General features: G+C 38.9%; 1 protein-coding gene across 1 annotated transcript in view; it reads right to left on the bottom strand.

Annotated features, from left to right (window-relative positions):
* Positions 1–15,814, bottom strand: part of LOC131673035 (uncharacterized) — an 89,625-nt gene that overhangs the window by 12,223 nt on the left and 61,588 nt on the right. The window contains exons 5-6 of the mRNA XM_058950682.1: positions 7,181–7,571; positions 5,457–5,858 (exon numbers count right to left, since the gene is read on the bottom strand). Coding sequence (XP_058806665.1) covers positions 5,457–5,858; positions 7,181–7,571 — 793 coding nt within the window. The remainder of the gene's footprint in view (positions 1–5,456; positions 5,859–7,180; positions 7,572–15,814) is intronic.

The following is a 15,814-nucleotide window of genomic DNA, read 5'->3' on the forward strand; positions in this document are numbered from 1 at the left end:
TGAGGAGTTAATCCTGTTCAGGTGGGAAACTCCGGAATATATCATTAGTGATAATGCGAGGGCATATAGGAGCAAAGTATTTCAAGACAGGTTGCGAGAATATGGTATCGAACATATATTTTGTCCTGCGTATCATCAGCAAAGTGACCCGGTTGAGCGCGTATATCGTACGCTAAAAACGATGATAGCGATGTTTGTAGATGCCGATCACAGGAGCTGGGATAGGTATTTGCATGAGCTTCGTCATGCTATCAATACGGCGACTCAGGCGTCTACAAAAGTATCGCCGGCGTTTCTAAATTTTGGTAGGGATCCGCGTCCGGTAAAGAGTTTCAGACGCGAGATCGAGGCAAAGGCCCCTATTGTTAAGATAGATACGAAGGCGTGGGAAGATAGGCTATCACGTTTAAACGCATTACGCGACTTGGTAGCTAAGCACATTGATGAAGCTCAGGAAAAGCAAAAGAAACACTACGATAAGGGTAGGCGTCAGATACTTTTTCAGGTAGCTGATTTGGTTTTGCGCAAAGTGCATACGCTTTCGAGCGCAGCGGATGGTAAAAACGCGAAACTTGATCCGAAATTTGACGGACCGTTTGAAATTATTTCAGTAATTTCGCCCGAGATCTACGAGCTAACGACGAACAATAAGCATCGTACAGCTAAGGTACACGTCTCGGAAATTAAGCGATATATACCACCGCGTAAGGTAAATAAATAGTTTGCGAAATAGAACAGGTGTAGTAACTGAATTGTTCTGTTTTAAGGTATAAGAGGTTCATCGACGTCAGGTGATGATGGCTGAAACCGAGAAGTCGGGCCGCATCGCTCAAGTCGCCGAGGCCCAAACATTTATAGGCGACGTGACCGCATCGGTGAACTCGGCGGGAATTACTGGGGCGATATAGGTAGACCGAGCATCGGAGTCTGCCGCCCGGTTCTCGGGCCTTGGGCAGGCGGCCTCCTTTGACGTCAAGGTTGCCACCTGTGTTTCACAGTTGGCACAGGCGTCGGTTGGCGGGGACAGTGACGGGCAGGCGAAGGGGTTCCCTTTGCCGCCGCCCTTGCCTTCGCCTCCGACGCCGTTCGTGAGCGACCGGCGAGGGGTCCGTCTATTAACGGGAAACCGCCGTGCGGGTTCGATAATTCGTCTGGCTACGCCCACGCGTACATGGGACGAGGCAGTGCGTCGTAGCGCAGCGTTTCGGCTCACGACGCTTTGCATACGCGAAGCGTCGGTGAAGTCGAGAGTTATCGCCGCAAAAGAGGGAATTGTCTTCTCGCAGGCGGGCACGAGTAGCCAAGGCGAGAAATCGCCGAGTTCTCAAGCTGCCGCGGGAGGATATCTCGCGGGTAGGGCGGCAAATCGAAGCCGCACCGCGAGGGCTTCTATTGGAAGGGGAAGCTGGAGTCCCACAAAGCGAGGCGCCACCAACGGTATACTGGAGATGGTGCTAAGCTCGAGCGACTCCGAGGATGAGGCGATGCCGGTGCAGGAGCTGCCTCGAGTGGCTCCACAGCCACACATCCATCCTAACCTCCCTTTCAAACCGCTCGTGTTACAGAGGCTAGACCCCGCGTATCAATTCGTTCGTAGGGGTGGGCCCGCGCAATTCTACCCAGCGGGGTATATGGAGGACGAGAGAAGGAAGGAGGCTGAGGCTCGCCAGAACTAGTAGGTAGGAGGAAGCGCACAATGCGTTTCAACCTATCCGCGTGTAATTTTGAGAGGCCATCCTCCAGATCGACACCAACTCTACCCAAGATGGCGGAGGGAGCCGTTGTTGAGGCAGCAGGGGCCCTCCAGCCACCGGTTTCGCTGGCTGTCGACAAAGGGAGAGCCTCAGGAGTTAGTGCGAGCACAGTTGCCGAGAAGACGGGAGAGGCAGGCACAAGGATGGAAGTGGTGGTGCCGCCGACCCCGCGAAGAGTGGAGCCGGTTGTGCCGGAGCGACCAACCCTTGGACCGTTACGACCTATCCCGACTCCTCCAGCAACGAGCTCAGCCTCGTCCTCTGCGTCGCCGTGTTGGATCGACGAAACCGGGTTTCGGTTGTTAAGAGGTAGCTTCCTGCAAAATCTGGCTCCGGTCCCTTGGGATGAGGAATTGGAAGTGCCCTCGTTCCGCTGTTTTAATTGCAGAACGGGGTCACATCCCAGGTCAGCCTGCAGGAACCCGCCTCTCTCCCGTCCGGTCTGTAGAAACTGTGGACGACTCGATGTCCGCGTTCACGACTGTCCACGTTGCTGCGACGCCTTCATGGCAGACCAAGAGCGCGCTCGATCGGTGGAGGAGGTAAGGGTTCGGGCTCGACCGGGCGAACCAGTAGAGCTCCCGGCGACGCAGGTAAAGACTGTAGAGCCGGAGCTCGAAGTTTCTAGGTCGATGCCCGAGGTAACCAGCCCTGAATCCTCCGTCGGGGAGCCCAAGGTGAAAAAGCCCAGGCACCGATGTGGCAAGCGTTTTTGCGCTAAGCTCACGCGTAGGTCACAGGCGCTTGTGGCAGAGGGAGCCGGTTCGGCTGACAATACGGGGATGGAAGTCGCGCCGCGGACGGAGCAGGCATCGGTCCCCGTGGGTGAGCCAAGCTATCGGAGCGCCGAGGTGATTGGGTCCGAGGCGACTGATGATGCCGGCCAAAGACTATCCGGGGCAAGTGCCTCGTTTCCTTCGGCGGAGGAGCTTCGAACGCTCAGGCTCCGGTATTTGGAGTCGTTGGAGCGGCAGTAAATGGTAAGATTCTTGGTTTAATTGAATACTGAGTTAGTCGCGATCTTGACGCAGTGGATTAGTCGGCTCGCTATGACGAAAGGTTAGGCATATCACTCGGATTAGACTATTGGGTTTGTTAGATTTTCTCTTAGTTGATCTGGTTGTTACCAACTTAGAATTAATTATGATTTAAGCTAACTCTAAGATATTATTATATAATTTAGCGTCTATCGTTGGGCGCCATTGACGGTCGACAGGGAGAGAGAGAGGGAGAAACGGAGTCAGGCAGTTCGCGGGTGCGAACTTTGGCCTTGGAAGAGGGTGTGACGAGAGCAGGCCGTGTGCCGGTCTCTCGTCTGCGTTCTCCCTCCTCCACTCGGCAAGGCATGTTGGCCAACGTTAGGCACATTAAAGTATGCGCCTAACACTTGGTCTTTTTGTTTCAGCGCCAAGGACGGGCCAGCGCAGTTGAGCGCAAGAAAAGTTGAGGAGTGCGGAGAGAGAGTGAGAAAAAGAGAGAGAGAGACTATTAGGCCCATGCAGGGATTGGCAGGCGCGCAACGCGTGACCGATAAGCGGCGCGTCGTGTGCCGCCTAACTAATAGGTCAAGGTAGGGAGAGGAGCGAGCGCCGCTGAGCGGCTGCAAGACGAGCGCAAGAATAAGTGCGTGTAGGAGGCGAAGCCCAGTCCTACTAGAGTGCAGTAGTCCTGCTAGAGAGTGCAGTTTGGGATAGCTGGAAGGAAGGTGAACCCTACCGGCAACAGCTTTATCTGCGACCGCAGCCAGCCCACCCCTGCAAGGAGAGTCAACGTCGCCTGTGGATACCTGGTCAGCGATAGCAGCCAGCAGCTAGTAACGATCTGACCAGCGACGACGACCAGTACTTCCTGCGGCAACACATCGCCCGGGATCGACGACGTTGCTAGGAGCGGTGAACAAAGGTCAAGCCTTCTTTCCTTCTTTCTCTCTACACTCTCTCTCTCTGCTGATGCGACGACCGGTGCGCGTTGAATAGGATAGCCAGGCATCCACGTGCCGGCTATCTAAAGGTTCGCGCTTAAGTTTAATTTGTAGTAACGTAAGTTGCGACCGGCGAATTGTCCAGGCGCCCACGTGCCGGGCAGTTCATCCGGTATAGGTTCGTGTAATTTAAGTAAGTTTGTAATAGGTTAAGTGCGCGATTGGATATTAAGACGAAATGCGAAATATTCATTTCTGAATACTATGAGTAGTTTATTATTCTATTGTGTAGTTGGTTAGTTAGTAATTAGACTATGTTATGCGCGCGTATGTTTAGCTTGAACAATGATTAATAATAATAGGTTGTAAGTGAGATTTGATTTCTGTCTTTATATAATTCATTTATCAACCTCTCCTCGTTCTTCTCCCTCAATTGCCTTGAGCGAAAGTGCCTCACTTACCCCGCAAAGAATTGGTAACAAAGGATCGAGTTTTGTTACAGCTTGATGCTGAATCTTCCAAAATATTTGAACATAACTTCGTCAATTGACAAATTAAATCAAGAAATCCATATCTCATACAATTTTCCCTAACTAATTCAAATAAATATCTGACTTTCCAGACTTTATCTTTTTCATTTTTGTCTTGAAGTTTATAAAACCTAATGTTTTTTTTTATTTTTACAAATTTTTCCCTTGGCATAAGTTCTTTTATTATTGGACACTGCAAAAGTCGTTTGTTGGACCAATAATCAGACTGCCTTTTCCTAGAATTGACTATAGTAATCATAATGATCACGATGAATCGGTCTAAATTATCATTGGTCAATTCAAAGTGGTTTTCGGAAGTAGCTTCTATAATAAAGTTTTTCATTGATTGAGAAAAAAAGAGTTCTAACAATTCCAAAGAACTTTTTGAGTAAAATGATGAAATAGATGAAAGATCATAGTCATCATCTGGAAGATCGTTATAATTCAAAGCATTATCACGCTAATCATACTTATGATTCGGTTCTAGTAACTTCTGGTCACTAGGATAAGAACTCTTTATATGTTCATACGATCCTGTAGGAAGTGGCCGAAGTGAAGTATATTCTTCTTCTTCATTACTTGAACCTTCATCTGAGCTCTCATGCTCTGTTGGAAGAAATGCAATATCAACATGATGGTCACCATCTATATCATCACCATCAACCATCTAATTCAAATCAGCATTTCTTCGCCTCGTCATGGTATTACAGTTTTATATTGAAGTATATAAAAAGAACAAAATCAGTAATTTATTCAATATAATAGAATGGTCTTCTATTTCACTGAGTGACAAGCTATCATCGAAATAGTATATGACACCGAACTATTTAGTCGATTTACATTTGAAATAAAGACAGGAATGAAAATTAGAAAGAATTATAAAATTATGAGGAATTTCTACTGATGGTGTGATTATTTCAGTACAACCGCAGAAAATCTTTTTCAAGTTATTTTTAGCTCACATTCGGTTCGTAAAATTCAAATGATGGAAACTACTTTATGATTTCTAATTACAATTGTATGATAAAAGGCTAAAGAGGTTTTCGCCTTGGTTTTTCCCGTAGAACCGATTGCCGTAAATAGTTTTTCAAAAAACTAAAACTTTTGTCAATTTGTTTAAATAACTTTTTATAAACAATTGGAAATGCAAAAAGAAAAAACACGTGTAAATTATTTTTGAGCTATAACATGAACTCAATAGTTATTTCAAGGCTATCTCTACCAAATTTGGCTTGGGTATTAATGGGTTAATCTTACTTAGTTTCATGTAGAATATGTAATAATTTTCTCTTAACGGAAATGGTAATTGTGGGTAAAACAAATTTTTATAAATAGTATTCAGAGCGATCATGAAATTTCTTGGGGATATTAATCTTGGATACACAATCCCCAATTTTCCATCATTAATTGAGTCATAAACTAAAACAATGTTTTCTGTTAAGTCCTCCATGTGTATATTTAGATCATATATAGATTCCAGCATATTGTTATTAAAGGCCACTCTAAAAGTACTTTGAAAAAAAAGTTGCAGTGTTCTCAAATTTTTTTCATAGTAATCAGTAAGATTAACAAATTCTCGGAGAGTACTTTGCATAATCGCTGTTTGATTATTTACGAGTATTGCTATGCGCCCTGTTCTATTATATACGAGGTGTGATCAAAAAGTAAGGTAAATTTTTATTTTTCTCAAAAAATATTTATTTATTCATCAATTTTTATTTTATCTCCTTCAAAGTAATCCCCCTCGGATATAATGCACTTGTGCCAACGCTTTTTGCAATCCTCAAAGCATTTCAAAAAATCATTTTTTGTGATCTTGTTTAATTCATCCTTCGATGCCGTCTTTATCTCCTCAATCGTGGCAAAACGCCGTCCTTTCATGGGCCTCTTCAGTTTTGGGAACAAGAAGAAGTCACAGGGGGCCAGATCTGGGGAATACGGTGCCTGTGGCATCGTTACTGTGTTGGTTTTAGCCAAAAATTCGCGCACAAGCAACGATGTGTGAGCAGGGGCGTTATCATGGTGCAAAAGCCAATTTTTATTTTTCCACAAATTCGGACGTTTCTGGCGGATTGCTTCGCGCAAATTGCGCATAACTTGCAGGTAATATTCCTTATTTACTGTTCTACTCTGTGGCAAGAACTCATGATGCACCACGCCCCTGCAGTCAAAGAAAACTGTAATCAAAACCTTTACATTTGATCGAACTTGGCGTGCTTTTTTTGGTCTTGGTGATCCAGAATGCCTCCACTGGGACGATTGAGTCTTAGTCTCGACGTCATAACCGTATACCCATGTTTCGTCACCTGTTATAATTCTGTTGAGTAAATCTGGATCATCGTTGACGTCATTCAGTAGCTCTTGGGCGATGCTCATGCGACGTTTCTTTTGGTCGAAATTAAACAATTTCGGAACAAACTTCGCTGACACGTCTCATGTCTAAAACACTCGTCAAAATTGATTGGCATGAACCAAATGTGATGCCAATATCATCAGCAATTTCTCTAATGGTAATTCGACGATTTCCCAACACTATTTTCTTCACTTCTTCAACATTCTCATCAGTTGTTGATGTGCTGGGGCATCCAGAACGAGGTTCGTCGTCGGTGTCTTCTCGGCCTTCTTGGAAGAGTTTATACCACTTGTAAACATTTTTTTGGCTTAAAGTAGACTCACCGTATGCCACTTTCAGCATTTCAAGTGTTTTGGAACATTTGATTCCATTTTTCACACAAAATTTAATGCAAACTCTTTGATCCATGTTTTTAGACAGCAGCAAATCGTGGAGCACGCAAAACCCTTCTAACCTTGATGCCTCTCACAAACAAACCAAACATACTACAAAGCTGAAATTTGGAACGTATGTTCTAGACGAGTGTACCGACATAACCTAATAAAAAAGTCGAAGATCGAACGGACGTAGCCCGCTAAATTTCAAAATTCACCTTACTTTTTGATCACACCTCGTACAGCATCTATATCTCGATTGATTCTCTCAGCATCATCTGCTAACATAGTACCAAATAAATAATGTTGCACGGTGCCAACTATATTAAATAACCCTCTTTTTTCTCTCTTCTCGTGACTTAATGAAAGTAATGAATAGATTTCACGTTGAATTTTCTTAAATTTGTTACGTATTGAATTCAAAGATTGGGCATGAATGCAATAGTCATATAGGGAACATTTATGTTGAAGATCTTGTATATTTATATTCAGCTGTTTTGCACTATGTACCAGGTCATTCATGTCAACAAAATGCACTGTCGTCCAAATTTCATGATAAAGCCTGGCTTTAAACAATTCGTCTTGCAATATAGATACGGTAATAAACGATACGTTAATCGGAGACCCGACACGGCGGTTCTGATAAATATCGTTTATTTAATCACTTGCTATCGCGGCAAATTATGGATTTTTCGAAAAAATAGATTAGAGCACTTTTGTATATTGTGACGAGCTGAACAACTTTTATTCGAAACATTTTTTCATAGGACATTTAGTTTCCGAGAAAAATGCATTTATTTATTTAAAATGTGAATAACTTTTGATCGGATGGTTTTTGCGAAAGAGGGCCAAAAAATTCGCATTCAGCAGGTCGATAAGCACACAAAAAAATGATAAAATCGCCATCAGCTACGTAAATAAATGCGCCAACAGCTATAAGCCACGCTAAGTCAGCGAACGGCGAGCTCATCTAAGACGTCGGCTGGGGCGTTTCCAGCTCGATCGCGTTCGTCTTAGCACGAGCACACATACCCGGCTACCCGTGCACCAACCAGCGGCTACCCGAAGCACGGGTAGTCTGCGGCTGCTTGACGCTCAATTTTTACCTACCCGAGGCTGGAGCTCATGGCTTATAGCAGCGCATGATACTTTCCACTTGCATCACGCAACTTTCTTCTTCCATGCGAACTAACAGAGATTGCGGAAAATAAATCTAAATTGAAAATCGGAATTTTGTTATAAAATATATAATTTTTCTCCAAGAAAGCGCAAGGCATACTTGATTTTACTATTTCAAATCGTCATTTAATACAAATTACCTTTCTATGAGAAATGTACGTGGTACATGCGATTTTTATGTTTTTACCAACAAAAATTTAGATTCTTTGCTATGAATACTAAAAATATAATAATAAGCGTATTGTATTCAAGTGAAAAAGAATTGCGTAAATATCAAAAGATCAAAGTGGTTTGAAAAGTTCAGATATTTTTGTTTATCTTAATTGATGGTACGTAATTAATCAATAGTTTTCAATACAGGAACTTGTAATTTATTCCTCTTTTGTTAGCGTTAGTTAATTAAATAATCTATTCATTTTTTTTCCGTGTAGGATCGACCTGATTGTCAAACATAATTTAAACTGCAAACGTAAAAATAATAAGTATCGACTCTTTTCTGTGGTTGAATAATTCACTTGAAAAGTTTTGCATTCTGGAGAGGACGTCCTGTTTGAAAGTGATACTCAAAAGCTGTTACGCGTAAGTAAAAAATCTATTCTTTTAAATTTGCTTATGACAGAATAGCTATTAGATTTCAAATTTTTAAACGACATACGAAAGTACTGGACTATTATAACTACTAAAAAAGGTTACTTTTTGTAAAATCCGCTATTATTAAATATAAAAAGAAATATATTCTGAGTGAATAGCTAATAATAACTGCAAACAGCTGCTTTAAACTTTTATAATAGTAATCATCACTTTTTAAAACTTAAACTGAAACCATTTTTTTATCATTTTCTCTTGGATACTTCTTATATGCATACATATAAAAAAATAAACCTGTTCTACTTACTGCGATAATCCTATTAGCACAACTGTTCGCGATAAGAGTAGTGTTAATAAAAACAATTATTACAAAATTATATCTAATTTATTATTATGACAAAAAAAATTATTAGTATTTATCAATTATAAATAAACAAATGAAATCGAATTGTAAAAACAAATAATATCTTTAGACGATCAACTTGCCTCGCTGATAGCCAAGAACTTTCTGACTAATACTTGAATTATGCTTGCCGAACGAGCCGAGAAACCAAAGCATTATTTTCCTCCATGCGATTCGAGTTGCGAGCTTGAGAGCAGGTGGCATTAAATTTTTGTATTTTTTTTGTTTAAACATGACATGTGGCAATTGTACGGTTCTCCTTCCGATCAAATTTTACTCTATGTTTGTTATAATTCAGCTCGAGTCGGCCGACATCATTCTGCATAGTTTTAATCGCTCGGTTTACAATAATTTTCGCCAATAAAATTATGATTGCGCTCACTCATTCAGCTTATGTCTAGGTGATTAATACTACGAAGGTTACAATTTATAATCGCAGAGAAAACGTAAAACGGTTTAAAATTAAACTAAACTTAAATAAATGGCCGGCATAAAAAACCTCGCCGTCTGAGAGGAAAAAGCCTGCCATTTTACAAGCCAAACTTAATCTAAAAAAGGCGCAGAGACAATATTAAAAGATGGCATAATCGCGTACATTTCGTTGCAATTTATTTTTCTTCTCCGAAGAATTTTTCGAATGTCGGCTCGGCGACACTTGATTGTATGGTCGTAGATTCGAGAGCGAAGGCTTTATCGGATTTTGTATGCGTATAAAAGTTGTATCGTATATCGGCTATAAATCATGGAACAAAGAGAGAAATTTGAAATAGAAACACTATGAAAATTAAGACTTTCAGGCACACGTCATCGTCGGCACGAGTTTCGATTTTGACACAAGCATCTTGATTTCGTTGCAAGCAAACCACGGTTAAATTATACTCGGTCGTACGAAACAACAACAGAAACTGAATTACATAAAACTCAACACTGGTTTTGAAGAATTATTTTTAAATGAAATCTTTCTTATAGATTTTATCGATTGCCGTGGTGGCATACATGAGAAGCAGAACGATACTGATCTTTGATAGGGATCGTTCTGAAGCTCAAATCATCGATTGCGAATGAAGAAATTCAAATATTAAGCATATATAAACCATTGGTGACAGAGTGTGTATGTGAATAAAGAGATAAATATAGTATGGCTTTCAAATGTATAAACATTTGGTGACAGTTCATTTGGATATATCACTGCGCAGTTTATGTTATTTTAAAGTGTATGGAACCGATGGAAAAAGAAGTAACCTTCATCGGTTACAAATTTTCATTTCAAAATTATTTTGTCTTTTAAGAAGTTGAATCACCATTATTTGGAATCTCGGTATTAATTAGGTTTAAATAAAATAATAACACAACACATAAATACATTTTTTATGTAATTACACGGGAAGTATGCATTTTCATAAATCAACATTTTCTGGCGCTCTAAATTATTTAATATAATTCTCACGTCTTTCAATATAATTAGAATATCATCTCATAATATTTACGACATTGAAAGAACTAAAAATTTTATGAGCGACATGAAAAGCCTCTGTCCAATTGTGTGCAACTTGGCTTACTATAATCAATCACTCTCTTGCGAAGAAATAGATATTCATCGCATGTTGTATCATAAATTTGATTATTATACACTTACCAAGTATTTAAGCCGAAAATATAATGAAATTTGTCTTTTATCCAAAAATATCAATATACGATAATTAAGTAAACATTGCAAATGTAATTTTGTAGTAATTTTCAGGTACAAGTCAGCTAAATATGGAAATACAACTTTTTTAGTAATTTTTTTTCAAAAATTAAAACATATAAAATATAAGTATACCATCAAAGGGATGTACAGAAAAAAAAATGCTTAAAAAAAGTATGTTCAATGGGATTCGAACCCGCTACCACGAAAATAAAAAGTGATGGTATGCTTTAGCTACCTCGGCTATCGTCATATGTTATTTAAATGATATGGATGTTACATATGTTCATTAAGAAGAGGTGGGGCTTACGTTAAACTAATTCGTTTAAGTACTTGTGATGAGAGTATTTTTCAGATTAGTTGCAAAGAGAGAATCCTAAAAGATCATAATAAGACTTGTTTCCGACCACCGCTCTATCGCCGGCCACCAAATATCGAAAGTGAATTTAAGCGCGCGTACATGCACGTTTCTCCTCTTCGGCTGCTATAGGCCGACGATTGCCGAGTGTCGTCGACTGTCTGCGCACGCTTGAAGGGGCGGTGCAGGAGAGCGAAACCATACCGCGCCTTCCCCAGACTTCCCCTTCTACCTTATTTACGTAAAGTTTCTTATTTATTTTTTATCTCAACATTTTCCACTCATCGATGTCGGGTTAAACATTGTTTCTGATGTAAAATTTCACGCTCTTTCGATTGGTGCATGTTATTTTGTCGTATGTTCAGCCGTTCGCGAGATACAGGCGAAAACAAGTTTCAAATGTGATTTTCTCATAGAACCCCTGGACCTAGAACTCTGCAACTTTCAGAATCGTCTTTTTTGACCTCAATTTACCATATATCAAAAATGCATCCACTACCGTGACAAAAACATTTCAGGCCTATTTTTACTGGACTATTGTTTTTTACAAGGAAGTAGGAGTATTAGGATTATGTATCTGTTTTTATTGTTTTGTTTTTTATACTTGTATTGTGGTTTTTTCGAGGAATTCTGTGACAGCAAGCTTTTGGAGTTGTTGTATTATTTAGAACGCGTGTGGTATCTATTGGCCATGTTATTTTGCTTTTCTTAGTTTTGTTAATTAGAGATTTTCTTTGGTTAGCGTATTTGGGACAGTCGACAACTACGTGTTCAATATCCTCAGACCAGTAGCCACATTCGCATCTGAGAGAGTCTTTTATGTTTTTTCTATGCATGCTTTATTTAGTGAGTAATGGTTGGATGTAAGTCTGTTCATCATTGTTATGTGGTCTCTTTGCTTGTTATAGTTCTTAAACCATGCGCTGTTATTAAAGAAGGTTTGGAAGTATTTGACACCTTTAAATTTGCCTTGTTTTATCAGATAATCTTTTGTTTTAGTTATGTACCTATTTTTGAATGTTTCTTGAAAGTCAGAGTATGGGAGTGCTATTTTAATTTCGCTTTCTTTTTTTGTAACTTGTTTTGCTAAAGTGTCTACCTTTTCATTACCTGTGATATTTTTGTGCGTCGGAATCTAGCATAGTTGTAGGGAGGTCTGTTGTTCAACAAGTTTGTATATTTTATCTTGTATTTCAAGGATTATATAATTAATATTTTTTGTTTTTGTAGGGTTGTAATGGAGTAGAGCTGAGATGACACTTTGAGAGTCTGTGAAGATTGTGGCTTTGGGGATATTTCTAATTTTGATAAGATCAAGAGTTTTAGATATGGCTGTTGCTTCAGCAGTGAAGATGGAAGCATTATTATTTTTAATTTTGTACATTAGTTGTAAGTTTGTGTTGGGAGAGTAAACGGCAAAGCCAACTGGATCAATATCTTGTATTTTGGATCCGTCTGTGTAGAATGTTGTGGAGTTATTTAATTTATCTGCAAAGATTGTGTTAAATTCACTATTGGGATTTTTTGCTTTAGATATATTGTGTCGGGTGTTGTTGTCAATGATATCGGTTAAGTTTAGTGTTATTGCTTTAAAGTTATATTCGTAGGGAAGTGGTGTTAGTTGTTTTTTAATTAATGGCCTGTAGTAGTAGAAAACATTTTCGAATGTTTTGAATAGAGGAAAGTTTAGGCGTATGTTAGCGAGCATGTTGTTGTTTCTTGCTGTTAACATAAGTGAATACATTTTGTTTATTAGCAGGTCATCGTCTATTGATGCTAATTTTAGAGTAAGATTGTTCGATAGGAATTCTCTTCTTATATGTAAGGGGGGTTCATTTGCCTCTGCAAACATTACATTGATCGGTGTTGTAAGTCTGTATTCTAAGGCTAGTCGTATTGCTTGATTTTGGATTTTTTGGAGTTTTTCTATTAGGTTGTATTATATTGGTAAGAAAGATGTTATATTCTAGGTTAGATCTTATGAGTCCTCTGTAAATATTTATTAGGATCTGGGGGTGTCCTCCCAACCAGGTTCCTCTTAAAACTTTGATGATGTTTACTAATTTAATTGTTTTTGATATTAGATGTTCGGTGTGATGATTCTAGTTTAGTTTTGAATCTAGTTAAAGACCACGGTATTTAACTGTTTGTATATTGCCAATAACTGTATTGTTTATTTTAGCTGGTATCTATTTGTCTTGATACTGTTTTTGTGAAAAATTATTTGTTGAGATTTATGGGGGGCAATTGTTAGTTTTAGATTTTCAAAGAATTTGATGATTGCATTAATATTGTGTTGTATTGCTTCTAGTCCTTGGTTGATGGTTTTATTTCTGTTAAAGACTATTGTATCATCTGCAAATTGTATAGATTCATTTGGTGTGGAGAATTGTTTAATTATGTAGGCCACATACAGTATATATAGTAATGGGCTGAGGACATATCCTTGGGGAGTTCCAATATGTTTTATAAAGAGACCTTCGAGTTCATGATTGATTTTGAACCATAGTTTTCTGTTTATAATCATATTATATATAAACTTACGTAGTTTTGATGGTATATTGAAGTCAATTAGGATTTTATTCAGGATGACAGGATCTACATTATCAAAGGCCGCTTTAATATCTATTAAGAGACAAATGTGGTATTTATTTCAGATAAAAGACTCATGAATTTCTGATATCAGTGAGGCTAATGCGTGGAGCATGATTTGTATTTACGAAATCCATGTTGAGTGTTAGGAATAACTTTGTTATTTTCTAGATAGTGTATTAATCTGTTTTGGATCATTCTTTCAGTTATTTTGAACATACACGAAGCTAGTGTAATGGGTCTGAACTTGTCTTTGGACTGTTTAGGAATTAGGACTGTTAGGAATTCCTTCCAGTCTTCTGGAAAGTCTCCAGTGTTAATAATTTTATTAAGTGTTCTTAGGAGAAGTTTTCTATAGTTTGTGGGAGTGTTTTGGAGCATTTCATTTGAAATCTGATCCAAGCCTGGGCTTGACTTTTTTTTTGCTGCGTTAATTGCAACATCTAGTTCGTCAAAGGTAAAGTTTGAGTCTAGGTATTCGTGCTGCGATTTAGAAGTGTACGTGTTGATGGAATCAAACAGTTTGTAGTTCTTGGATAAGTTTGCAGGGCAGAAGTCGTTCCTAAATTTTTTCATGTTATTTATTACTTTGACGTCATTTTGTGGGTAGTAGTTATTGTTATTTTAAAATTTATGTATAGTTTTTCAAACTTCGCCTACGTCTGATTCTCGTGACAATTTTTCCTCAGTGTACTTTTTAAAGTTTTCAATTTTAATTTCTTTTAGTCTTTTTTTAGATGCTTTTTCATGGGCTTCTAGTTCATGGAGCCCTTTAGTTACCGGCAAAGATCGCCAGGCTCGCTCATCGAAATAGCTGACACTAGCTAGCGTCAGACCCCTCTAGCAAGCGCTATTCGTACTGCGTAGCAAGTTGATTTTATCTACTGTTTTCTGTTAACTAACATGCAACAACGTATATGAAATTATGCTTCAAAACTGTGCTTAATTATGATGATGATATGATTTGAGTTGACATAAATGATAAGTCAGCTATCAGGAGACTCAAACCCCAAATACTATAACTATAAACTTAATCACAAGCCCATCTCGGCAACTTAAATATTACTTTTGATATTTATACAATGATATAAGCACGTTAGCCGAGAGGCTAAGGTTTTTGCTTTGAATTGTTAGGATCGCCGGTTCGAATCCTAGAGATGAATTTTTTTTTGTCATTATGGAGAATATTGGAATCATATAAATACGTAAAACTAAATTGAAAATGCAAATAAGATATAATTATTGATTCTGTGTTTTAAAGATAAAGCACATACAAATGAAATTTTTTGAAGATGATATTTAAGAAAAAATTAGCATAGACTTTCACCATTTTTTCCAGTACCTATTCAAAATATAAAATGATAGAAAACGTCCATGAACATTTGAAGAGTTTACTGGGACATTTTTATCAACAATTTGATATATTTATCCTTACCTGAAATGCGTGCCATAAAAACTAAGCTTTAGCGCTTTTAACATGAATGCTGAAGAAAATAATAACACTATGGTATTATACGAAAAAATGAAAAATATCGTCGGTTAGAAACATACGAGGTGTGTTCAAAAAGTAAGGTGACTTTGTATTTTTAAGAAAAAATATTTATTTATTTATCAATATTTATGTTGTCCCCTTCAAAGTAATCTCCCTCAGATACAATACACTTATGCCAATGGTTTTTCCAATCCTCAAAGCACTTCTCATAAGCACTTTTCGGTATAGCCTTGAGCTCTTCCAGCGATGCAGTCATTATCTCCTCAATCGTTGCAAATCTCCGTTCTTTCATAGGTCTCTTTAGTTTTGGGAACAAGAAAATCCGGTGAATATGGTGGCTGAGGCATGATTGTGGTGTTGTTTTTGGCCAAAAAATCTCTCACAAGCAAAGATGAGTGAGGAGGGGCATTATCGTGATGCAAAAGCCATGAATTGTTTTTCCACAATTCTGGGCGTTTTCTTCGTATTGCTTCTCGCAAACGGCGCATAACTTCAAGATAATACTGTTTATTGACCGTACGTCCATATGGCAAGAACTCCTGATGCGCCACGCCATGGTAATCGAAGAAAACAGAGAGCAAAA

The sequence above is a fragment of the Phymastichus coffea genome, unplaced genomic scaffold (genome assembly GCF_024137745.1).
Source record: "Phymastichus coffea isolate CEN01 unplaced genomic scaffold, Cenicafe_Pcof_1.1 PCOF00012, whole genome shotgun sequence".
Lineage (NCBI taxonomy): Eukaryota > Metazoa > Arthropoda > Insecta > Hymenoptera > Eulophidae > Phymastichus > Phymastichus coffea.